Here is a 26,700-nt window from a genome sequence, read left to right as displayed (position 1 = left end):
ACAGGGTTTTTTCTGTGTAATAGTCCTAGCTGTTCCGGAACTAGTTCTTGTAGACCAGGCTGGCCTTGGACTCACAGGGATCTGCCTGCCTCTGCCTCCCACGTGCTGGGATTAAAGGTGTGCGCCACCACCGCCTGGCCTCAAATCCATTCTTTGTGCTATAAATTGGAGCAAAGATTCTTCCTCCCTGGCACTGCTGATGTTGCTTTTCCTGAGGTGGCCTGTGTTAGTCACCTCAATGTTCCTCAGCACCCCTGATCTCCACCCTCACTTCAGCCGTGAAAACTGGACAAGTCTTAAAGCATTGCTGAATGTCTGTCAGGGTACCCGCATGCCCTTGGCTGAGGAACTGCGGACCTGAAGGAATCTTTCTAACATGAAAACCAGATACTGCTGACTTGAACTGACTTCATGAGTCTCTGTGACCGAGATGGATTTCGGTCTTTTCTGGTCACTATGTCATTGCTTGGTATAGACTCTTGTCTCTTAACCACCTAGCATGGTCCTCTTCCTCCAGGAAGCCTCTGAATCCTCTAGTGTAGTTAAGAACTTCCTGGCAGGAAGATCCTCAGTCACCAGATACTTGCCACGTGTATCTGTTGTGACCCGGGTTACCCCTGGGCCACACGGAATCCCTCCGTGAATTCAAAAGGTCACGACTTCCTTGACTGTCATTTGCCAGAATGGTTAAAGAAAGGAACTGGTGGTGCTCTCCTTTAATCCCAGCACTCAAGAGGCAGAGGTAGGCCGGTCTCTGAGTTGGAGGCCAACTTGGTCTACAGAGTGAGTTCCAGGACAGCCAAGGCTACACAGAGAAACCCTTTGTCTTGACAAACAAACAAACAAACCAAAACAACAACTAAAAGGAAGAACAGAGCAGAGCAGTTCCGAGGCGGGCCAGCCGCTGCCCGGGACAATCAGGTGCCTTCATTAGGTTACAGTCCTCTGGGAAGGGACTTGGCTTTTGGTCCGTACTTTACCTCCAACACAGTAAATGTGCTATCTGATCCTGGGTAGGACTTTGATGAAAGCTTGATACTATGTGAAAGGAAAGCTACCCACATCAGGAATGGTTATAGCCATTACCTTGGTCTGAATGAATTATACTGCAGGGCCCCAGATTATCCCAGAGAAATAAAAATAAAGCTCCCAGTTCCCATCCTTGTGCCTACTAAGACTGCTCGTGAGACTCAGACTTAATAAAGGTAACCGGATTAACCGGAAGCCACTGGCCTCCCAGGATGGGAAAACCTTGACTGTCCCCATGTCTTGCTTCTCCCAGGTGCTCACCTGCCTACACCATGCCAGAGACCACAGAGAGAACATGGCCTAAGAAAGATCTCACTTGCTCGGAAGCCTCTGGCTAAGGGTCTTAGAGTCTTCTATATTTCAGCTCAGACTTTCTAGCTAGAAAATGAGGAGAGGAAAGAAGGAAAGAGGGAGCGGGAGACACAGAGAGAATCTAAATTCAGGGAAAATATGATGTATCTTTTAACTTTCCAAAATAGTCTTTGGCCTTTCTGCTTACGTAAGGGAGTTTGCAGCTGAAAGGCCCAAGCTGTGTACGCCCTATGGATCAGGCAAATTTGGGCATGTCTGAGAAGTGTCTAGGTGGAGCCAGGTGGCTCCTTGCATCTGAAGGGAATAACATCACCCCTAAAGGAACAGAAGAGTGGACCTGCATTCTCACCCCAAAGTCTCAGTTATCAGTCCAACTGTAGCCATGTTGGGGACAGTCACCACTGTGTCACGCTCTATGATAATCCTCCAAGGAAAGGAGGCTTCAATGTACATAATACCCACGGACTTTGCAAACAGGCTCCCCTGTGCTTTTATTCTGGGACTACCCAAGGGAAAGAGCAATGTTAAAAAAAAAAACCCAAAAATCTACATTCCTAAAATTGAAATAACCAAGAGAGCATATGGCTGTGGTTTCAGATGGTGGGTGGACAGAGGGGTGGTGACTTCCTGGTGGAGCACGCCGGAACACATTGCCTCATCATGGCAAGGAGGGAGTCATTTCTGTAACTGGGAATCTGGACCAAGAAAGGAGTAGCTGAGGATGCTCCTTTGAAGGCTGGAGCGCCCAGGCTGTATACCATAGACACCTCCTAAACTCTAGGGAGGGAACCTGTGGGAAAGCAGAGAGCACAGACCACAGACACCAAGACACCCTTGCTGTAAAGTGCTGGGGAGAGCAGCATGCTCTTGAACACACGGGATAGCAACAAATAAACAATAAACACAAATGCTTTTCCGTCTTCCTGGGGTTCGAGGCAGTTCAGTCATTTGCAAATAGCATTTAAGTCACAATGCGAAAGCCGGATAGTATGAGTTTTGGAGGGAGAGGATTTGTGTGAAGCAGAAATCACTTGGACATTTTATAATTTATGAAATCACTGTGTTCCCAATTTTTTCCACTGAAAGTAATAAACCAAAATTTCAAGATTCCAAGTATTGCTAGCTCTGGTTGCTTATGTCTGAAATCTCAACATTCAGGAGGCTCAGGTAAGAAGATTGTCAAGGATTCCAGGCCAGCCTGGACTACACACACACACACACACACACACACACACACACACACACACACACGTCGCCACCACCACCACCAAAACCCCTTATACTGGAGATTCTCTTATCCTTGTGCGAGAGGTACATTCTAAGATTCCCTAGTGGCTCCTAGAAACCACAGACAGTACGAAATCCTGTACTGACCTTTATTTTCCTGTCCATCAACACCTATGTTAAAGCTTAATTCATGTATTAGACACAGGAAGAGAAGGATATCACCAACGAATAACAAACGGGGACAACTAAAATATAGTATAATAAAAGTTACCTGTGTCTCAATTTTTCTCTCTCAAGGCTTCTCCCCATCATATTGTAGTTTTCAATCAGGGTTGAGAATTAACTGGAGAGGGAGGGGGAGCTATCCTGCTTTAAATGGTTGGTCCTCAAAGTGAACAAGGATACCTTGGCAAATTATGGAACCGACATCCCAATTCATTTTCTAAGAAAGGTTGTCTACTTTGCAGGGACATTTCTCAATGAAAACCGAAGCACAGAGCTGAGCTTGGTGGCACACGTTTATGATCGTAGAATCCAGAAGGCTGACACTGAAGGATTGTGAGTTCAAGGTCAGCTTGGGCAACCTGGTGAATTTGAGATTAGCTTGGGCACCACAAGATGTTGTCTCAAAAATAGAACAAAACAAACAAACAGCCAAAGCTTAAAAGAAGCAAATAATCTTGGTGTGGTGGTGTAAGCCTTTAATCTCAGTATTTGAGAGGCAGGAGATCTCTGTGAGTTCAAGGCCAGTCTGGTCTACAGAATGAGCTCCAGGAGAACACAGAGAAACCGTGTTTCAAAAAACAAATGTGGAAGAAGGGGAGGAGGTGAAGGAGGATGGATTATTTGTTTGATTATCCAGAGTTTTATATAAAGTTTGATGATTTGCTTTTGTTTTTTTGTCTTGATTACTTTTCCTCTGAATACCACTCTGGAAAGCCAAATTAAGGTCTTTTAACTCTGAATTATCTGCCAGAGATGTAAATGCCTCTACATCATTCATTCATATCTTATAGCTATATTAATAACTTTGATGTTGACTTTTTGTTGTTGTTGCTTTTTTCGAGACAGGGTTTCTTTGTGGCTTTGGAGCCTGTCCTGGAACTAGCTCTTGTAAACCAGGCTGGCCTCGAACTCACAGAGATCCACCTGCCTCTGCCTCCCGAGTGCTGGGATTAAAGGCTGATGTTGACTTTTGTGCCCGATATTCAACTGTGTATTTGCTACAGTAACAACCACAAATATGATTTGATAAAAGAAAAAGATGAAAATAAACTGAAAAGTAAGTTGCTTCAAAAATTAACATTGTAGTATAAATTATACACCTTAAAAGGAATTCAAATAATTTATTAATGCAAAAAAATATTCTCTAAATTGCTTTGCTGACTTGTTCTCCAGGGCACCAAGCAGTCAAGCCCTCGATGGCTTCAGAAAGTAGAAACCTGAAGTTTGTCTGTCCTGTGTAGCCAGGCTTCCCAGATCCCACCAGACTCTTCCTCGGAGCTCAGGCAAGAAAGAGTTCCTGGGTCAGAAAGTACTTGGAAGGTCATTTCTGTGTTCTAAAGATCAGACTCTGCTGAAGGTAAATGCTCCCTGGGATTAGAGAAGCCATGAATTCCTATTAGCTGCCTTATGAGACCTCCCCACCATGGTAAAAACGTTTCTTCCCTCACACTTGAGATTTCGATCTAAACACTGGAGTCAAGTTCCAATTTTAAAATAAAAAGCATGCTTTTTGCACAATCCTTCAAGACCTTGAGAGAATAAATACGTGCTTATCCTTCATAAGGAGAACAAATATTTGTCAAGGTAGAGACGGGAATATCAGTGTGAGCTTGAGGCCAGCCTGAGCTAGTGAGTTCTAGGACAGCCAAGGCGACAGTATATATCCTTATTTCAAAAAAACAAAACCAAAAGCAAGTAAGTAAATAAAAGACATCACTATTATGGTCACGTTAAGATAAACATGAGATAGTCCCAAGTTTGAAAGTAAGATGTATTTGGGGTTGGTGAGATGTTTCTGTGGGTCAAAGTACAACTTGCTGCCAAGGCTGATGGCAGAAGTTGATCCCCAACCCACACAGTAGGACAGAACCAGCTCCTGGATGTAGTCCTCTGCCCTCTGCCACACGTGTGCTACAATCCAGGAACACCTCCTCTCTATCTGGTCTTTCTCTCTTTCTCAGACACACAGTAGTAATAATAATAATAATAATAATAATAATAATAATAATAAAATCGATTTTTTTTTTTTTTAAGGAAGAAAGATGTATTTAAAGACGCCAGTGTCTGGGAAGCACAGAAGCAATGACGCTTGTCACCTGTCTCTAGGCTGCAGTCAGCAGCTCAGGTGGTCTGGTTAGGAGTCAGTTTGGTATCAGGACATCTGCTGAAGAGAGCCTGCAAGTTTTCTGTTTTCTTTTTGCCCTCTGGCCAAAACACACACCATAAATGAAGATCCTAGATCTTTAGATCTTTTATCTTCCTTGATCCACTTTTGCTGCAGTCTGTAACAGGAGCTTGGAAGAAAACCAAAACCAACCAAACAAACAAACAAAAAAACCAAAAAAAAACCCCAACCCCCCCCAAAAAACCCCAAAACAAAATAAAATTCAAACAACAGCAATAAAACAAAAACAAAAACAAAAAAACACAACAACAAAAAACAAACAAACAAAAAGCAAAACAAAACCAACAAACCTGCCTGTGGAGTACGCACGTTTTTTTTCACTTTCCCCAGTTTCCCAAGTCACCTCGTTCTGCTCTATAACTCTCCCTTTAAAAAATCCAATTGCCTGAGATACAAATCACAGTGAAAACCTTCACTCCCCAACACGCTGGCAATCAACCTTTCTCCTTGAACGAAATAGTTTCTACAAACCACGAAATATTTTTCAGTTTTAAACCTCCCAAACAACAGTTGTCCCTAATGCTTTGTTTCGTTTATTAAAGCAACTCACCGATGAAGAGTATTCTTGGCAAGTGGCTCTGGTAGGTTCAGTTCCACTGATCTACATTTTGCTCTTATTTCATCAGAGAAAAGCCGAAAGTAAAAAAAATCCGGGTGCTCCGCGAAGTCCCAGAGCCTCAACACACGCCCCAGCAGCTGCTTGCTGGGGCTCGTTTTTCAGGGACAGTGACCTCCAACACCTTTGATTTAGCGCTGCAACTCAATCTTAATGGTTCGCCTGCGCAGGGAACACGTCACGTGCCAAGCCAACACCTTAAGAGGGTGGGAAGCGTTGTAACCAGGAAGACACGCGGAAAATACTCAGCTGGCAGCTCAGCTACCCTGCAGAGCTGTGCTTGCTTGTCTGGAAACAACCCAATGACTGACACTCCAGTGGAGGGGACTGATTTATGCAGCGTCCAACCGGGAACTGTCTGCAGGCGCCCCTGCCTGCGCAGCTCCAAATGTGGGCTCTCCCTCGCCTTAGACTGAAATTCTGGCCAACCACTCAAGAACAGCGGCGTCAACATTTCTGAAAATCAAATTCGTCTTCCTTTCTGTTTGGAAGTTGATTTTTCTCCACTTCTCTCTCTCTCCACTGCCCCCATCTGATACTTAGTTAGCTCCACTTCTGGCAGAAACACATGGTCCCTGAAAAGCAGTGATTTCAACTTATCTTTCCAGCCCAGGCACAGACACTGCTCTAGGCTCAGCAGAGTAACCGTCAACAACTCTTTCCCAACACTTAACCCATGATTCTCCAGCTTCACCACCAGGAGGTCAGCAGTTGCTTAAAAGGTAGCTTTCAGGTGAGCCGAGTTTCACAGTCCCTAAGGCGTGTCTCAGTGCGAGCGGGACACTGTTTACTCCTTCGTGCCTACCCGGACTTCAATTCTAAGAACAAAAGCTGAACATTCTGGCCACTACACAGGCCTCAGTACCAACTAATCAAGGAAGCTGTCACTTGATCTGAGTTAAACTCACCCATTAGGTCTTTGAGACGGAAGCTTGAGCGGCTCCTTCCCAGATCTTCTGAAGGAGAAGAGCGAAGCCAAGGATGACCGGAAGCTCATTCGGGAAGAAACAGATGGCTTTTGGTTGGTTAGGTTTTTAGATCTTGATGTTTGTAATTCCAACGGATCTGAGGGAAAGAGAGAGAGAGAGAGAGAGAGAGAGAGAGAGAGAGAGAGAGAGAGAGAGAGAGAGGATTTTACACCGTTAAAATAACCTGCAGTTGGGCTGGAGAGGTAGCTTGGTCTTGGAGTGCCTGCCTAGCATACACAGAACCCTGGCTTCCAACCCCATTACTGATAGAACGGCACCTGCTTAGAATTCCTGCTCTTGGCGGGTGGAGGCAGGTGGGTAAAAGCTCAAGCTACATATTAAATTTAAGACCAGATTGTGCTACTTGATAACTTTTTCTTTTAAGTTTCAGAGTAATATACTTTTTGGTTATTTTTTATTTGAGACAAGTTATGATTATATAGCTCCATCTGGCCAGGGAGGCCAGGCTGACCTCAAACTTGTGATTCTCCTGCCTCCTGTGGTTTCAGGCATCTGCTGCTATGCCTGCTTTCAGATAAATCTCTGGAGAAGAAGAAGGAAGGTGTGGCTTTTGTTTCCCCCTCCTTCTGCAATCTAGAAGCAACTAGCATCCCCACAGCACCCCAAGAACGAAGGGAGTGCAGGGCTGCTTCTCAGGGTCCTGCGTTCCAAAGGTTCTGCTGGGCTGAGAAAAACTTCACACTCAAGCCGAGTTTTCAGTATGTGTCACAGGCTACAACTGTGAACAGAATTCCTTGTCTGATGCCTCTCTGTGGGTCTTTCTCATTACACCTTCTACATAGATGTCCAACATCCAAGCTCGCAAGCCAGGGGACCCATTCATTTCATAGCTTGCTGATCCAAGTATCTTTTAGAAAATACCAGTTCTTTAAAATGACGGAGAGAGTTTTTCATGTAACTCTTTGATGCCAAAGAGAGTAAATAGAAAGGAAATGAAACCATTTAGACTGTCCCTTATTCTTTTCCAAAATCTATCCTGCTGTGGCATGTGGTGTGTGTGTGCGTGTGTGTGTGTGCATGTGTATGTGTGCGCACCTATGTACATATATTTGGTTTATGCATATGCATGCAATATATGTATAATAACTGATAACTTTATTTATGAGCCTTCAATTTTAAATCTAAGGCCCATCAACATACACAAACACCATAATACCATAATCCTTTTGTGCACACTGACTTTTATAAATATTGGTGTTCAAGGTAAGGCAAAGCCATCGTGGCATAAAATGGGCTCAATCTAAAAATCTGAGTTTTGGGCTGGAGATGTAGGTAAGGGGCAGGCCACTTGCCCGGCAGCCCTGCAGCCCTGATTGATCCCCAGCACCAGGAGAACCACTACCACACTGATCCCACAGGCACATGAAAATCTGGACTGTTTTTTAGACTGATTGTTTTCCAATGAGAGCTGTAGATTTTATCCATCTGTGCTTCCAGAAGCGCTGCCGCCACCTGTTTCAGAGAGCTGCTCACATTGACAACGTAGGGGAAAGCGGTCGGCAGGACTGGTTCAGTAGCGCGCTTAGTTTATAGTTGGCTCTCTGAGAGCTTGCCATGCTCATGCGTGTCCTGTGGGAACAGGTTTCACTACCCTCATTAAAAGCTTAAGAAAATTGGGTGAAGTGACAGGCTGGCAGTCACAACAGAGTGTCCACAGCAGGTGCTTACGGCCACCTGTGTGGAGGCACCGAGATGCAGAGGGAGTTTAGGTAAGAGGTTACCATGGTCCTGGGTAATTCTTCGCCTTCCTTTTCTTTTTCTTTCCATAGTTTTGGGAACAAGGCCTCATTCTATAGCTCAGACTGGCCTGAAACTCATGACAATCTTCCTGTCTCAGCCTCTTGAGTGCTGGGATTAAAGGCACAGCCATCGCAATCTTAATTCTTTTTACTTTTAAGTTTTTAGTGTGTTGACGTGTGTGAGGGTAGTGTGAGTGTTTATGCATGGCATGCTCATGCATGCACAGGAATGTGGAGGTTGGGGAAACCTTACTTTGTCAGTTGTCACCTTTCCACCTTTGCTTGGTATTTTGCTTCTGTGCTCCGTGGCAGGGTCGCCCGTCCAGAGGCCTCCGAGGATTCTCCTGTCTCTAACCCCTGTCTTTCACAGGAGAGCAAGGTGACAGCTTATTTACTGTGCCCAGACTTACGTAGGTTCTGGGGATTTGAACTCAGGTCTTCACACTGTGTCGTAAGTGTTTTACCTACGGAGCTGTCTCCTTGGCCCTTAGGCTAATTCTTAGCACATAAAATCCTATTTTATCCTATGAGGTAAACATTATGCCCACTTATAAATGAAAAACATCGAAGTTTATCAAGAGTGAAAGCTTTGACCATATTCACAGTGAGATGTCTCAGGCATTTTGTCATCCACCTAAACTGTCTAGCACATTGTATAGTGCAAAATTTAAATCCCTTAAACAGTCCTGAGTCATAAATTGGCTAAATTGAGGATGCATGGATTTGTTGTCTACAATACTGTACCACAAGGCAAGGAAAAGATAATTTAAAGCAAAAAAGTTTTTTTTTCTCACCATTTTTTGCCATCCCCTTCCATAGCCTATATGTGAGTGGTGGTTTTAACATCTGGCTAACATCTGTTTCATTGCAAAACTTCTTTCTTTGAATTTCTTCGAACCATTCGCCAGTTGCTCCTTGAAGCCATCTGATATCCCTCTTTGTCTTTTGAAGTTTGCTGAAATAAAACAAAAAATATCAGTGCACTGTTCAAATCCATTCCTCATTAGAATAGACCTGTGTGATGACCTAAACTTTGCACTACAGAGGCAGGACAGGCTAAGAACCTGAGGAAAAGTTGCCCTAGTTAGAATCCCTCTTTGATCATGGTGTACATATTTACACATAGTGTTCTGCGGCTGGCGCATTCTTCTATATATGATGACAATCTAAAAGTTTTTACTGGTTGTTAAAAGAATCACAGAGTCAATGACAAGAAACTTGGCTAAGCAATGTGTCAAGACCTGATCTAAAAAGGCAATGAAATGATAGATGTCCTAATGACATGCAGAAACCGGAACATTCCGGTTCTGCTTACTCACGCACTTATTCATTAATACATTAAATGCTTATTGAGCAACATTCACCAACTAAATGTTTACTGAGGTCCCGTGTAGGCTGTGGGGAACGTAACAGATAGGATCCGTACTCAGTGGGCAGCAGCTGAAGTTAGCACACAGATTGTTAGTGTAATCGACGGCCTTGGATGACAAAATTTGTTCAACACAAAGACCAGGAATGTGAACAGTGCTAGCACTCAGGCTGAAGAGGACAGCGGCCACTGAGACGGAGGAAATATCATCCAGCGAGCTGCTGTGTGCAGCTGGCTATGTATCCCTTTGGGATACGAGGTCTGGAATCCTAACACATCTGTTTGTTTTTTTCCCATACTTTCCCTCATTCAGCTGTCTTTCCAAAGAAAAGTTGCTTTATGTCTTTAACTAATTCCTCTCCAAGGTAAATCATTTCTCAGGAGGATTCTAGAAGTATCTGAAAATGATAGGTGCTTAACCCAGAGGGAGACGACCCTGGATGAAGACCTCGATGCCAACCTTAAAAGTGGATAGTTTAGCACTGATGAGAACTTTAGGACTGTTGGGAACTTCTAGTGTTTGGGGAAATATTTCAAGTTCCTGTGGGTATAATCCTTACTCTAAGGTCTTCTGGAAAGCACAAGTGTTAGGACCTTTTGTGTGTGTGTGTGTGTGTGTGTGTGTGTGTGTGTATGTGTGTGTGTGTGTGTGTGTGTTTTGAGGAGGGTGTCTTGCTATATAGCCTAGACTGGCTTTGAACTCACGGTAGTTTCTCAAATGCTAGGATTACAGGTTTGAGTCACTGTGCCTGGCTTCAGTGTTTCGTTTTTTTTTTTTTTTTTTTTTTTTTTTTTATTGCTGAAAAGATAGCAAGAAGACAGTCAAGTGGCCACTTTGGAGTTAAAGTCAATGAACCGAGAAGGCTGTAACTCACTTCTGCTTGAGGCTACGATACTGCCATTTTATAAAAACGTAGTTGAGAAGCCAGGGGTCATCCTGCCCAGACTTGCATCTTGAAAAGCATTAGGTAGCAGTGTCATTATTCAGCCCACAGCCTACAGATTCGCGCCGGCGCCTCTCTGCTATTGTGCCGCCCGTCACTTGGTCAGCCACTCCTATCTCCATTGCCCTCTCCTGTGCCAACAGAGAAACCCCCAGTATCTGTTTCCAACCAGTATTGTCATTTCCCTTTAGAATGTCTCTCATCAGTCCGCGGATTCCATTTTCCGAGAGCCTTGTCTAATTGTTGGTTTCCCAAAAGCCTGACCCCTCCTCCTCTCCTAACATATCCATCTTTTTCAGAAGTTACCTGATTCAGGTTGCTCTATATAAACCTATATAGAGGGATTTTCCTGCTCTTATAGGCTTGATGCAAATTTAATTCTCTTGTAAAAATAATCACAGTCAGCCCCACTTCAAATCCTACTCTGAGTGTGTACATATGACTATCACTGAATCTTTTCCGTATTGCGGTCAAAGAAGCCAGGAACCTGTATTTCCCTGTGAATACTCATGTACTTTGAATTGTATTCCAGGAAATATATCTTAAAGTAAGAACCACTCTCAAGTACACAAATTTAAATGAATACCATGTAGTTGCTAACTATATGATTATGTAGGCAATGTAGAATCCTAGCAACCTGGGTGCAGCATGAAGCAAAAAAGAAACAAAACATAGGATTGAATCTATGATTACAGTTATGTAAAAATGACACAACCATTTGGATATACTAGGAGAAAATAGAAACATCTCATTTCTTACAGTAGAATAATTGTAGGCACTGTGTGACTAGCCTTTTTTATATGTATTCTACAATTACAATGTATTAGAATAACTCTTTCTGTTTGTGAATTTTCACTACATTATCAATTTGAAAGATGTTCTACTTTTATAATTTCTAACTGTGGTTTTGTTATTATTGTTGTAGCTTCCTCCTGTGTTTTTACATGGTCATGGTAAATGTATCCAGTATACACCTGGAGAAGGCCTCCTACTGTGCAGATACTCGGATACCTCAGTAGGCAGAGCAGGAATGGGCCCTCCCTATGGAGACTGAAGCCTAACAGGAGAACGCCGCAAGAATCCCACAATGACACAGATTAGCTAAGTGGCAGTGCTGCATGGGACTTAGGAATTCAATACACATTTGAACTTTGGGGAAAGAACAGTGAGCAAATTAAGTCCCTCTTCTCACAGAATTCAAATCCTGCTGGGATGGGGTACTGTGTGTGTGAGTCATCAGCAAGAAAAAAGTCAAGAGGTCACAAGAGAGAGTGACAAGAAGACCTGGTTGAGGGCAGCAATGAAGATTCCCTGAGATGATGGCGGGTGGGACAAGGAAGAAGAAAGGTTCTTGCAGAGAGCATCATAGACAGGTGAGTATCAACTTTAGACAGTGTCCTGGGCAGGAGAGTGTCAACTATAGACACAGTGTCCTGGGCAGGAGAGTGTCAGCTGGAGAGAACTGCCTAGGTAGAGTGTGACAATGGAGAGGAAAATCAAGAGAGGCTGTCACAGTTTTCTGTAGCATTTGGGGTCAGGTAAGGTGTCTGGCATTTGAAACACTGGTGTATGTGTGTGAGCCACAATGGATTTGCATTAGCTACAGGCGGAGAACAAGATTCCAGCATGGGAGGAAGACCAGTCTGAGTACCTATAGAGTCCAGTAAAAAAGCTGTTTATTTCAAACAGGATGATGATGGTGGAGTTTTTAGAGAGATGGAATGATTTGGGGGCTAAGGCTACATGCCAAAGAAGACCCCTTACATTTTTTATTGATATAACATATAGGAGATACAATTTATAGAGATCTAGCATATATAACATTAAAACAACATTGATCAAAAGCATTTTTAGGGCTAATGAAATGGCTCAGCAGGCAAAGACACTTGTCACCAATTCTGATGACCTGAGTTCAGTTCCTGGGACCCACATGGTAGGAGTGAGACCCACCCTCAAAGTTGTCCTCTGACTTTCACAAATGTTTCTTGATGCTTGGACACACGCATACGCCCAAAACCCACTTGTAACATTCCTTACTTTCTGAGCAATCACTAAATATTCAAGGCAATATATTTTTCACCCCCCCCAGGAACAAGTCACTGAGATTTCCTCTTTTAAATACCTGTAATTAACATACCATGCATTTTTCTACCTTCCTGGTATCTGAGACAGAAATATAATAATGGGGCTAGAGAGTCAATACATTTTTCTGATTCTTTATACGTAAAACTAAAATGACTTTCAAAGGTTGTTAATTAGGCTACCAGGTACAAGGCTACTACAAGACATGCTTGGAAAGCTAGGTATAATTATTTCAGCTGTTCTTATTTTAAAGGTACTGTATCTATAATTTTTGGTAATTATTTTTCCTTTGAGTTTTTTTTTCTGTTCAGTAAAATATACTACATTTCTAAGAAATGAAGTTTGAATATTTTGTGAACATATTTTGTGTTTTGGAAATAAGAGGCTTTTTAAAATTTGTGAATCAAGATTTCTCCTTTGGAACCAGACATTTTAAAAAGCCCTGATTTTTTTTTCTTATCTGTTCTAAGTATTTCACCCAGGTTTCTGATTTCTATTTTGATTAAACTTTGAATATTGGGCCTTAAAAACATGATTCTAGCCAGGGCTGGAGTAGGTATAATCTATACTTAAATTTGTGATAAAATTATATTTGTTTCCTGAAAGCAATAAGGAATGAAATTCAGGAAGTAGAGATACCTCCACATACAATAAGAATATGATTCAGAACAATTTTAGAAACCCTTAAATAAAGTGCAAGTAGGCCAGGGGTGGCTGGGGGCTGTCAGAGAGGACAGTAGACCCAATAGGTCCAGTCCAGGAGCCAGGAAGTTCAAGTTCAGGTGATCAAAGAAGGCACTGTCTTCACGGGTTACAAAAAGAAAGCCAGAATTAGTTCTGGCGTTTGAAGCAAGAGCAATGAAGGTGGAGAAACTAAGCACGGCATGAAAATCTAAACTTTGTAAGGACCCGAAACTCGCCTTCCCAGTCTGGAGTAGGTGAGAGTGTGGACTCGGCAGCGTGACTTGCACACCTACTGCGGCTGATTGAAAAGAACACAACATTCACTCAACCAACCCGGCCTCGCATCATGCATTTACTCCAAACGTGAGATAGGGAGTAAATTCACCATGGACAAGTAAGAATAGACCCTGAACATAAAAGCAAGGGCACAGTGACGTGTGAGACAGGGCAGAAATTTACATCTCAGCTGACCTTGTTTTCATGGAGACTTTGTTTGGAAACAGAACTCAAAGGCGCTCCTAAGCCGTCCACAGGAGACTCACCTCCTGTTTTGCTTTGTTATGTACCCCGGCAGTCGACCAGGGCGGGCTGTCCATTTAAGCCAATGAGAAGAACCCCGGGGTTAGAAATGACACACATGAAGGCAAATTACTAGGACACAGCTTGTCTGCTTAATTAGTCCTGCCTGACTCAACATATCACAAGGGACTGCTGTCTACACTCTTAACTTGTTTTACCCCCGGGCTGATCAGCTAGACTACATTAGATCAGGTTGCTTCTTGCTGGTCCAGTCCTTAGCTCCAAGTGTCCAAGTGCCCTTCCTTCACGCTGCCCTGTGCTGCTTAAGACTCCATCCATGCTGGCATGTCCTCACCAGGCCACATGCTGTAAGGCTCTTCTTCCTGGGTGAATGGTGTTTTCCTGTCGTTTGCATCCTTAGGCTCTGCCTGTCATGTCCCTTATCTCTTCCTGGTAGTCCCTGTTTGGATCCTTGGTGACCCTCCCTACTCACTTTTCTTTGTATTTTTTTTCCTGAGAAAGTTTTTGACCTCATCTCTTCTCACTGATAATCAATTTTTTAAAAATGTTTCTTTTTCTTTTCTTTCTTTTTTTTTTTTTAAGGTCAAAATCTCTCTACATAGGTCTGGCCTGTCCAGGAACTCACTCTGTAGACCAGGCTGGCTTGAACTTAGAGATCCACCTGCCTCTGTCTCTAAGTACTGGGGTTAAAAGTGTGTGCCACCACACCTGGCTAGACTCATTAAATAGTGGAAAGATCACAGGGTCAGGGTCAGGGTCAGGTTCTAGATGGATGACCAAGGTCAAATACTTAATTTTCTTTCTTTTTAATTTTTTTTTTCAATTTGTAAGACTGTTTGCCTACATAGTTCCTCTACTGTCTGAATAAATATACAGTTCTCATTGTGACTCTTGCAACCAAGAGGCAGGGGCCCTCCACAGCCCTCTGGAACCTGGGCAGGCCTAGTGCTTGTTTAGACCAACAGAACACGGTAGATGTGAAGCAGGAGACTTCTAAGGTCAGGTCTCAAGAGATGCTGAATTTCTGTCTTCTCCCTCTTGCAGCGTGAGAAACTCAGTGCAAAGACGTCTGGGCTGGAATTTTGAGAGGGAGACCCAGCTGAGAGCCATCACCAACTGCCATACTCACGGGCAAAGCCACCACAGACCACTTAGAGCCAGCTGAGCCGCTAGGGTCAAAAGAAGGAGCCTCGGTGGAGTACCTGGCTGAGCCAGCCCAAACAGATGCCCCTAGTACCATAAGCTAGTAAATCAAAACAGTTTTAAGCCTTTAAGTTTAGAGGTAGTTTGTTGTTTATGGTTTTGAAATATGGATACAAGGTCTGGAAAGATTGCCCAGTGGTTAGGGGCACTTGCAGCTCTTCTAGAGAACCTGAATTCAGTTTCAAGCACCCACATGGCTCCAGGGAATCTAACACCCTCTTCTGGCATCTCTGGGCATGCTCAGACATGTACTGTGCATGTACACACACACACACACACACACACACACACACACAAGAAATCTTTAAGATAAAGAATAAATAATAAAACTAAAAATTAGATACAGATGAGATATTCTTGGAGATACCATATTTCTGGTTTAAGTCTGTGGTTCAAAAAGATTCGACAGTGCTATACGCACAGTGACATTTCCCACAAATGTTCTTGAAGAGAGGGAAGTTATAAAAATGTAAAATCAAACAAGTCCTCTGAGCAGAATATAGGGATTATAGCTATAGATTATATAGTTTTATATGCCAATATGATCTCAATGCTTATTCAAAATCACTCCCCTGACTCTTCTTTTTGCTGTCCTTATCTTTAATTTTTAACCTCCTCACAGATACCTTTCCCCCCGACTTCCTTTCTTCTTTAGCTGAGCTGCCTACCCTGATGATCTGATTACAACTTCTTCTGTCTTCCTCACAGACCAACATTCCTACCCTACCAACCTCTGCCCTAGACCTGCCTTATAGGGTCAGTTATCAGTGATCCCCAACATGAATTTCCCAACTATACCGTATGCTGTCTGCCCACTCACAGGGGGTCAAAACAGTCCTAAGCTCTCCCTCCCAAACAGAAATTCTAGTTCGTTTTTGGTTCACACTGTCTGCTAACCACAACACACAGGAGACACATATGGACAACATATGTGTGCAGGACGAAGCAGGAACTACATCCTGAGATAGAGACAAAATGCAAGGTAGATGTGAAAGGAGAATGGGTTAGTGCACTCAAGCAAGAACCTTCTCAAACCCCGAGTCCCTCAGCAGATGCACCACTCAGCCAAGAGCCACCCTTGTCTCCCTGCTCAGAAAGACAAACCTCCACGCAAAGGCTTCTTATGGGCTCACCCCAAGGGAGAGCCTTCCACCCTTAGTGAGGAGAAGTCAAGTTGAGATTGACAATGCCGGGATTCACCAACGACAATCAAGGTATACAGTTGAGGGTCTGGTCTCTCCTCTCCCTGTTGATCTTTTGAAAAGGTTATTTGAGAGCCTTTGCCTCTGATACTAGAGCCTGATTTGTGGTTAGGCCCAAAGCCAAGATACAAGGAGGGGCAGAGATTAGAAAAAGAAAGCATCTGTATTGAAAAAAAAGTGTTCTTTTGATAATGGCAAAATTAGACCGTTGGGAAAGTCTGGGAAGAAGCTCAGATAAAGAAAAGGTAAACTAAATAGCAAGCAGTAGCTATAGCAAATCTTTAGAACTCAAAGGGCAGCGGGCACGGGCACAATGGCATCGACATTTAGCCAAGTGAGACAGAACAGCCCATTTAACCTCTTAAATGGCTGTGATCTAGACTGCCCACTCCCAGACAAAAGTTTTGTTTTTAAAAAATATTATAACCTCCCTGAATTTGTTTGTTCATTTGTTTTTAATATGGCACAAAGTTATAACCTGAAGAAAATGTAGAGGACCTAAGGAAAAGGAACACTATGTACTTGCTCTCCTGATCTGATGCTCATCTAGGGACCCTCACCCAGGATTACTCTACAGAAGGTGCTGTATAAAAGTCTGGCTCCCCCCTGGAGGCTGACTGTCCACTCAGGGTTTCTGTGAATTCCCCTCGAAGTTGTATGGGCCCTTCTGTCTTCTGAGGTTTATGTGATTTCATTTAAAATTAATGTTGTACAGATTCAATGCAATGCTCATCAAAATCCTAGCAAAATTCTTCACAGACCTCGAAAGAACGGTACTCAACTTAATATGGAAAAGCAAAAAACCCAGGCTAGCCAAAGCAACCCTGTACAATAAAAGAACTTCTGGAGGCATCACAACCCCTGACTTCAAACTCTACTCTAGAGCTACAGTACTGAAAACAGCCTGATATTGGCATAAAAACAGACAGGAGGATCAATGAAACCGATTAGAAGACCTGGATATCAATCCACACATCTTCAAACACATAATCTTTGACAAAGAAGCAAAAACTATCAAATGGAAAAAAGAAAGCATATTTAACAAGTGGTCCTGGCATAACTAGATATCAACATGTAGAAAAATGAAAATAGACCCACATCTATCACTCAAGTCCAAATGGATCAAAGACCTCAAACATAAAGCCAGCCACACTGAACCTCAAAGAAGAGAAAGTGGGAAGTACACTTGAACACATTGGCACAGGAGACAACTTCCTAAATATAAACCCAGCAGCACAGACACTGAGAGAAACAATTAATAAATAGGACCTCCTGAAACTGAAAAGCTTCTGTAAAGCAAAGGACATGGTCAACAAGACAAAATGACAGCCTACAGAATGAAAAAAGATCTTCACTAACCCCACATCAGACAGAGGTCTGATCTCCAAAATATACAAAGAACTCAAGAAAGTGGACACCAAAAGATCACATAATCCAATAAAAAAAAATTGAGTACAGACCTAAACAGAGAACTCTCAAGAGAGGAATCTAAAATGACTGAAAGACACTTAAGGAAATGTTCAACATCCTTAGCCATCAGAGAAATGCAAATCAAAACAACTCTGAGATTCCATCTTACACCTGTAAGAATGGCCAAGATCAAAAACACTGATGACAACTTATGCTGGAGAGGTTGTGGGGAAAAGGGAACACTCCTGCATTGCTGGTGGGAATGCAAGCTGGTACAGCCCCTTTGGATGTCAGTGTGGTGATTTCTCATAAAATTAGGAAACCTTCCTCAAGACCCAGTAATACCACTTTTGGGTATATATCCAAAGGGTTCTCAATCGTGCCACAAGGACATGAGCTCAACTATGTTCATAGCAGCTTTGTTTGTCATAGCCAGAACCTGGAAACAACCTAAATGCCCCTGGATCGAAAAGTGGATAAGGAAAATGTGGTGCATTTACACAGTGGAGTACTACACAGCAAAAAAAAAAATCTTGAATTTTGGACGAAAATGGATGGAGCTAGAAAACATTATTTTAAGTGAGGTAACCCAGACACAAAAAGACAATTATCACATGTACTCACTCATAGGTGGTTTTTAAACATAAAAAAGAAAGCCAGCCTACAAACCACTTAGACAACAATGAGGACAATAAGAGAGACTTACATAGATCTAATCTACATGGGAAGTAGAAAGTAGAAAAAGACAAGATCTCCTGAGTAAATTGGGAGCATGGGAACCTTGGTGGAGGGTTGAAGGGGGAGGGAAGAGGCAGGAGCAGAGAAAAATGCAGAGCTCAATAAAAATCAATAAAAAATTAATTAATAAAAAAATGAAATTAATGTTTATTCAAACCACTTCAGACAGCACCCTGTAATACCACCATGCTTGCCACATTATATGAATTGCTTGGCATGTAGTTGTCTGGATATTTTACCAGACTGTTGTCTCCTTAAGAACAGTGTCTTAGGGGCTGGAGAGATGGCTCAGAGGTTGGGAGCACTGCCTGCTCTTCCGGGGGTCCTGAGTTCGGTTCCCAGCAACCACGTGGTGGCTCACAGCCATCTGTGATGAGGTCTGGTGCCCTCTTCTGGCCTTCGTGCATACATGCAGGCAGAATATTGTGTGCATAATGAATAAATAAATAAATAAATATTTAAAAAAAAAAAGAACAGTGTCTTAGTTAGGGTTTCTGTTGCTGAGAAGAGACACCATGACCACTGGAACTCTCATAAAGGACAAACATTCAAGTGGGGTGTCTTACATTTCCATAGGTTTAGTACATTACCATCATTGTGCGGCATACAGGTGGCATGCAGACAGACATGGTGCTGGAGAAGTAGCTGAGAGTCCTACATCTTGCAGACAGCAGGAAGTGAACTGAGACATTGGGCAGTATCTTGAGCATGTATGAGACCTCAAAGCCCACCTCCATAGTGACACACTTCCTCCAACAAGGCCACACCTTCTACCAGTGCTATTCCCTTTGGAGGCCATTTTCTTTCAAACCACCACAAACGGGGACATTTTTCATTTACTTGGCATCCTTTGGGGTCTAGTTATGACGGTCCTTGACTAAAGTCAACCAACATATATTTTTGCTATTGTTGTTCAATTCGGGTGACAGTGTACAAGTTCTATAGGGTGTGATGGTTTTTCTCTTCCTTTTTGTTTGTTTGTTTAGTTTTGTTTTGTGACGACGGGCCTCACTATGTCGCCCGGGCTGTCCTCTAACTCATTATCATCTCACCTTAGCCTTCTGATTGCTGGGATTACAGGGATGTGACACCATTGTTGACTGAGGCTTCTGTCCTGCCCAGTTCCCGCAGTCATTAAGTCCCAAAGAAATCACACAGAGGTCGAGGTCTCCATTAACAAATGATATTAGATTCAGAGTTCTTGTTTTTTGTTGTTTTTTATTTTTAATGTGGGGAAGTTCTGTGGGACAATGGTTTGCACCCTGTCAACTGTATTTTAATAAAACACTGATTGGCCAGTAGCCAGGCAGGAAGTAGAGGTGGGGCAACAAGAACAGGAGAATTCTGGGGAGAGGAAAGCTTGGTCTGCAGTCGTGACCCAGCCACAGAAGAAGCAAGATGTGACCTGCCTTGCTGAATAAGGTACTGAGCCATGTGGCTAACATAGATAAAAATAATGGGCTAACATAAGTTATAAGAGTTAATAAGAAGTCTGAGCTACTAGCCAATCAGTTTATAACTAATGTAGAACTCTCTGCATTTCTTGGGACTAAACGGCTGGGGGACCTGGTGGGATAGAAAACCTTAGACAACACATTATGCCCAGCTCTTTTTCTTTTTCTTTTCTTTCTTTCTTTCTTTCTTTTTTTTTGAGACAGGGTTCCTCTGTGTAACATCCCTGTCTGGCCTCAGACTCACAGAGATCCACCGGCGTCTGCCTCCCCAGTGCAGGGATTAAAGGCATGTGCTACCATGTCTGGGTGTGCCTAGCTCTTAAACTTCCTTATAACTTATAAAAGATTTATTTTATTTTTTAGTCCTGTGTACAACGAGTGTGTGTGTGTATGTGTGTTGTGGTTGCACACATGTATGTATAGATGTGAAGAGACTAGAAGAAGACATCAGGATTCGTGACGCCATAATTACAGGTAGTTGTGAGCTGCCTCATGTGGGTTCTGCAAACTGTACCCAGGTTCTTTGGAAGAGCAGTGAGCTCTCTTGACCACCTCTCCAGCTCCTCCTCAAACTTCTCACGCCTCCACTGTGAAGGAACTCAGTCAATATTGACAGAAGTGAGAGATGTGGTCCTGCATTGAAATTAAACTCATACGCGTGTGCTCGTGCGTGCACGCACACACACACGCGCGCGCACACACACACACACACATACACACACATATTTAAAATTTTCTGTAAGAAAAATACTGATAAAGCTAATCACAATTAACACAGTGCTTTTAGGCATACTGACGTATTTGTAAACACTCTTATGAAAGTTAATAATATTATTTATCCATATGAGAAAAATAAAATACTGAGAGTCCAGAGCACATTCCTACTAATTGTGTTGAACATGGACTCAACCTTTATCAACTGTAATTTATCTTTGTGCCTCAGTCTTTTCACCCATGAAACGGGAATGAAAGTGACCTTTCATGAGGCTTTGTGAAGATGATGTGAGTTGATATAGAAGTCGGAGCCTGGCACAGACAAAGTGCCTACACACAGGAGGACACAGGTCAATTGCTGCTGTCTTCTCAGGCGCCCTCCACGTTACTTCCTGAGAAAGGGTTTCTCTCTGAATCGTGTTCTTATCTATTCAGCTAGGCTGACTGGCCAGTAGACTACAGGCAGCCTCCTGTCTCCACCACAGCTGTTCAGCGGCACACCTACCTTACAAGATGCTGGGGATCTAAACTAACTCTTTCTGCTCACACAGCAAACATTTCATCAATGGAGCCAGTTCCCCAGTCCGTGGGATAGAATGGTGGCAGCATCCCGTGGGTTAGGTCCCTGAGTGAAGGGGAGGAAGCCAGGGGGAGCAGCAGCGGTCACCCCTCTCTGCTCACTGAGCAGATGCAATGTAACCGCTGCCTCACATCCCTTTCCCTTTCCCCCACCAATAGGCAGCATCCTCAAGCCTTGAGCCAAAACAAACCCGTCCTTCCTTAGGCTGCATTGGGCAGGTCCTTCCCTTCACAAAGCATTCTTTCATGGCGATTTCACACCACTCCTCTGGTCAAATCTCTCCATGGCTTCCTCCCATGCTTACCTTACCAAGCTGAACTCCAGGGTCTTTGAAGCAGTATAGTACTGGCCTTCTGCCAGCCGGACCACTTTTAGTCACTCCCCTTTGGGCACTCCACTTGCTGCCCCCTCCCATTTTGTCACACTTAGGCCTTAGCTCAGATGTCACATCTCTGCAGAGCCCTTCCATAGCTTTCCAAAACTAATGGTTCTGTCTCCCGCCTGCAGTCTCTGATTCTCAAATTTCTTTTTTCCTTAATTGCATTAATCTTCATTTATTTGCTTTATTTAATGTCTTCTCCTGCCCCACCCTTCCACTCACTACCCCCAATACAACCTATGACAGAGAGTCCTTGTTTTGTGTTTCTGATGATGCCAGACACAGGCAGAGACTCAGTGCGCAGAGAAGAAAGATGTGCACGTGAATTTGGGGAATAGCTCTGTTCTCTGAGGCTGATTCTTCACCTGTGAAATGCTGACCTAGAGACTCATGGCCTGTCCCTTTGCTGTGGCTCGGCGCACATACCTTTACAGAGTTCTGGAAGGGTATTCCCCATCCAGGAAAGAATGTTTCTCGCTAATCCAGTGTAGTCCTGAGAGTGCACCGATCTCAACCCTGTGTCCTCAGACCTCTGTAGTCTGCCCAGCTCTTTCTCACCATTCCCTGGTGTCTGCTGTCCTTTCATTTTCTTGCCCTTTCTCTTTGGAACTTCTCTCTGGATCTAAGAGACAATGAAAACGAAACAACTGAAAGACAGCCCTGACTCCCGCTGACGAGGGTCTGCCGCTAGATAGAGGCACCGCCTTTCTAAAGTAACTGAATACGCTGAGAACTGATACACAAGTGCCCTCACTCTGTCTCCCAACAGAGAGGGAGCTAAGCATCTGCTGTGTGACACCTGCGGTGTGGGGTCCACACAGCCTCTCTCAGCACCATGAGAGCCCAGTGAGGGAGAGGTTACCACAGCCAGCCGTTCATAGTCCTTCATGATTCTGGGCTTTGTCAGTGCAGATGTCATCTGGCCATTGGTCCCTAAGCAAAACAGCGTACCAGATATTTACATATCATTTGCATTGTATTAGTTATTCTAGGTAATCTAGAGATGCCTTCAAACACCTGGAAAGTTTTCAAAGGTTATAGGCAAAAGGCACGGCATTTTATATAGGGGACTCAAGAGTCTCTGATTTTGGTATGTAAGTAGTGGGGCACCCTAAAGCCTACCCCCTGTGGGTATCCACAGACCACTATATAGACAGAAAGGAAACTGTGAAAGATAAAACTCACCCAAGAAATGCACGGAATAAGGAACCTCCCACCTAACTTCAAACCCCCTTTTATTATGTCCAGTTTATTATACAAACTCTGGAGCTTGAGCTATTTAACACTTGGCTAGAATTAAACTTTTGTGTAGCGTCTCTAAGCCTTTTTCATGTGGACTGACTCTCCTCACCAGATTGTCCCTTCCCCCAGCCAGGTCTCCTGCACAGACTGCTGGATGTGCATAAATATTGTTGCATAATCAACCAAGACACAAGGAGATGAGCAGCTAGGGCTGGTAGCTGCTGCCCGCCTCTGACTCCCTTCACACAGTTGCTCAGACACCTCCCCTAAGATTCACAAGCTGAGTGCAGGGATTCTAGGGGCACAGACCAGTGTGGAAAGGACTCTCGGGCAAAGCGCCTGAGCTCAACACCTTGGATTTGTTTATTATGTTATTCGTGGCTGCTCTCCAAAGACAACTACATCCTAAATTCTGACCACATCCTCTGTACTCGTGCAGTTAGGTAACAGGCTATAACCATGCATGCGTCGCCACAGTATCCTTCCTTCTTTTATAGGAACAAGGGCGGAGACCATGTTCTCTCACCCACCACCTCCAATTTGACGCTTATTCTTAGAACACATCCTACTAGAAAAAGAAGACAGAAAGAGACGATTGCACAGGCTAGCAAAAAAAGCTGCTCTCTTCCTAGACTCATCTGGGTCTAGGCAGAGAGTTCCCTTCTCATCCTGTAATTAAGATGCACAGTTATCATCTTCATTCTGTACTGAGCAAATTGAAGGTGTTAGGACATTGTCTTAACTTTCCTGGCATTAGCTTCATTTTTAACACCTCCCATACTGTGTGTATAGTTTCTCCTTTTCCTAACCAGTCCTCATACACGGATCAAGCATGCAAGCCTAGAGGAAGAAAGTATTACACCGGGCCTCTCCTTCAGGAAAGCAGAGAAAGAGGCCTGCGTTTTCTAAATGTAATCACTGTGAATATATCGTGATCTGGGTTCCCACCAGGGACAGTGAAAGTCAGGGACACCTGTGACCCGCGGGTATAGTTCATGGTAGGAGTCACTCACAGAGAGCTTTGTGGGGGGCGTCAAAGCTCATGGGATTGGTTGCAGTGTGCAGGGTGTTTTCAGGACGGTTTAGGCTCTGAAGGAGGCTTTACTTCAGTGGTTGTGCCTTTCTCAAGTGCTCTCTTGAGACAATGTTATGGAGATCAGTGTGTGGATACTCTGCTTTTCTTCATCCTCTGACAAACTGCAAGACCTGGCCATCAGCATCCTCCAAAACCACATAACCACATGGAGACACTCTGAATATGGTCCCCACTTTGAGCTTTTGTTGTTGCTGTTTTGGTTTGTTTTTGTTTTTGCTTTTTTCTCCAAGACAGGATTTCTCTGTATGCCTCTGACTGTCCTGGAACTTGTTTGTAGGTCAGGCTGGCCTCGAACTCAGAGATCTGCCTGCTTCTACCTCCTGAGTGCTGGAATTGAAGGCATGTGCCACCATGCTGGGCACACTTTGAGTTTATATACACACATACATATATGTGCGTGCACACACACACACACACACACACACACGTGACAATCATAATCATCATTCTGCTGATAATTTATCCCACTTGTTAATATTTTATCTGTGAGACTTTGAGGTTTCTCTTTAGACGCAGTTACATCTTTTGAGACCAAAACATCTTTCTTGAAACAGTCCTGAAATAACTTATAATAAATCTGTACTTGGAGTAAAATGAAGTAACACTGCTAGGATACAAGTGCATATAAGTTATGTAACTCAGTTTTGGAAATTTGTGACCAGCTGAGTGTGTAAGGGGAGGGGGACATGTCGTTGTTGGGGTGTGTGCGTGCAACAGTGTGCACGTGGAGGTGAGAGAACAACTCTCTGGAATGGGCTCTCTCCCTCCACCTTGTGGGTCCCGGGGGTTGAACTCAGGTCGTCAGGTTTGGCAGTCAGTGTGCTTACTGACTGAAGACCTTGTCTTAAAAATTTTTTAAAGTTTTTTTTTTTAATTATTTTTAACTTTTTAAATTTTTTTCCCCTGGGAGTGCCACTGTTGGTATTGGATATAATTTCAGCTTTTTGGATGCTAGCATCTATTCTTTGTTCATTTGTTTTGTTTTTCAAGGCAGGATTTCTCTGGATAATCCCAGATGTCCTGGAACTTGCTTTATAGACTGAACTGCCCTTGAACTCAGAGATCCACTTGCCTCTGCCACCTGAGTGCTGGGGTTAAAAGTGTGCACCACTGCCCCCTGACTAGCAATAGATCTCTTAATTGCTGAGTCTTGTCTCTAGCGTCGACCCTGATATTTTAAAATAGTAGGGTGCTGGGCCCAACGGCATGCACCATAATACCCGGTTGGATGCTAGCACTCAAATTCTTTCAGATCTCAGAAACAAAGTTTGGGCTCCTTCTTCACAGCATATTAAATACTTAACCATAACATCTCAGTGGATCTGCGGAGAAAGGCTTTTAAGGGAACTTGTTGACCGTCACAAAGTCAGTGCAGCCCTGACAGCATAGAGTGCGCTGTGATCTCATGCGTCTTTGATGTGAATAGGGACAGGACAACCTTTCTTGGTGTGTAAACGACCAGCTCATTTCTCAAGAATGAAAAGAAAAGTCAATGCCAGGTGCCTTTTATGGAGGAAAAGCAGCAATGAAAGCAGCTGCTCCCTTGGCAGCAAATGGGTGTGGCTCACCTATTAACAATGACCTTCAAAGTCAACATCTCTTCAGCAGTGAATTACTTAAGTCTTGTTTCCTTTTGGGGCAGAATAAAGCAATGTCTAGCCTAGAAGCAGAAATCTGAGTAACCTGACAGCCCCTACCTTTTGTTTTGGTTTGTTTAAAATCATTCCGAGGCTGCTGAGATAGGCACCTGCCATCAAGCCGCACGGTGTGAGTTCGATCCCTGGACCCACATGGTTAAAGGGGGGAACTGACTCCTGCAAGTCTGACTGACTCCTCCGGCCTCTACACACGTGTCATGATACATACATAAGCAGAATAAAATTTGATAAATATTTAAGAAATCATCCTGTTATATCTATTCTCGTTATAAACACCACCAAACACTACCCTGCCACAGAATTAGCGCAAGCATGGGAGATCTGCTGAGACAATGGGCCACCACAGGTAGCCCAAGGTGTGCTGGGGCACACTAGCCCCAAAGCAGCCGGGAGTGACTGCTGTGCCTTGGGTCACAGGATCACAAATATTTGGCATTCCTAGCCTCAATCACCCACACCAGCAGCTTGGGATAGACTCAGAGCTAAACTTGAGCAAGGGATTCCTCAAACCCAGGCGAGCTGCAAGAAGCCCAGGGAGGGGAGGCTGCTTGGTGGGATTTGCAAAAAGCCTTCTTGGAGCCATCCTACCTTTTACCCACATTGGCTGAGGGCAGTGGAAACACAGAGGAGGTTGGTGACAGGCATGCTCTCCAGAGAGGGACAATTGGAAGAGCTTTATAATGCTGCCCACAGTTTGGGGGGAAGTGACTGGCATCTGACTCACCTGCTCCACGCTGTATGGGACTAGCCGACAGCTACTCAGCTTACTATTCTTTTTTAAATTACTCTAATTTGTGTGCGCAATGCATGTGTGTGTGTGTGTGTGTGTGTGTGTGTGTGTGTGTGTGCACCTGTGTATTCAGTACCCACAGAGACCAGAAGAGGACATCAAGTCCTCTAAACTACAGTTACAGATGGTTGTGAGCAGCCATATGGGTGCTGGGAACCAAACTTGGTCCTCTGCAAGATTAGCAAATGCTCTTAAACCCTGATCCATCCCTCTAAGCCACCAATTGTTACATTTTTTTAATCTTTTGCTTATCAGATAAACCCACAGACTGAGTTTGTCCTTCGCTATTGTCT

At 43.7% G+C, this 26,700-nt stretch overlaps 1 protein-coding gene across 2 annotated transcripts in view; it reads right to left on the bottom strand.

Moving 5' to 3' along the window:
- Window positions 1–26,700, bottom strand: part of Exph5 (exophilin 5) — a 73,692-nt gene that overhangs the window by 25,858 nt on the left and 21,134 nt on the right. Inside the window, exons 2-3 of one of the 2 annotated variants that reach the window (XM_087905662.1) lie at window positions 9,117–9,277; window positions 6,503–6,659 (exon numbers count right to left, since the gene is read on the bottom strand). In XM_087905662.1, coding sequence (XP_087761788.1) covers window positions 6,503–6,659; window positions 9,117–9,277 — 318 coding nt within the window. Of the gene's footprint in view, window positions 1–5,528; window positions 5,891–6,502; window positions 6,660–9,116; window positions 9,278–26,700 lie in introns of those variants that run through there. The other variant, XM_087905663.1, reaches the window with a different exon arrangement.

Source organism: Myodes glareolus, chromosome 4 (assembly GCF_982192425.1).
Source record: "Myodes glareolus chromosome 4, mMyoGla1.1, whole genome shotgun sequence".
In the NCBI taxonomy this organism is placed as follows: Eukaryota; Metazoa; Chordata; class Mammalia; order Rodentia; family Cricetidae; genus Myodes; species Myodes glareolus.
This window is presented reverse-complemented; position numbering and strand designations above follow the sequence as displayed.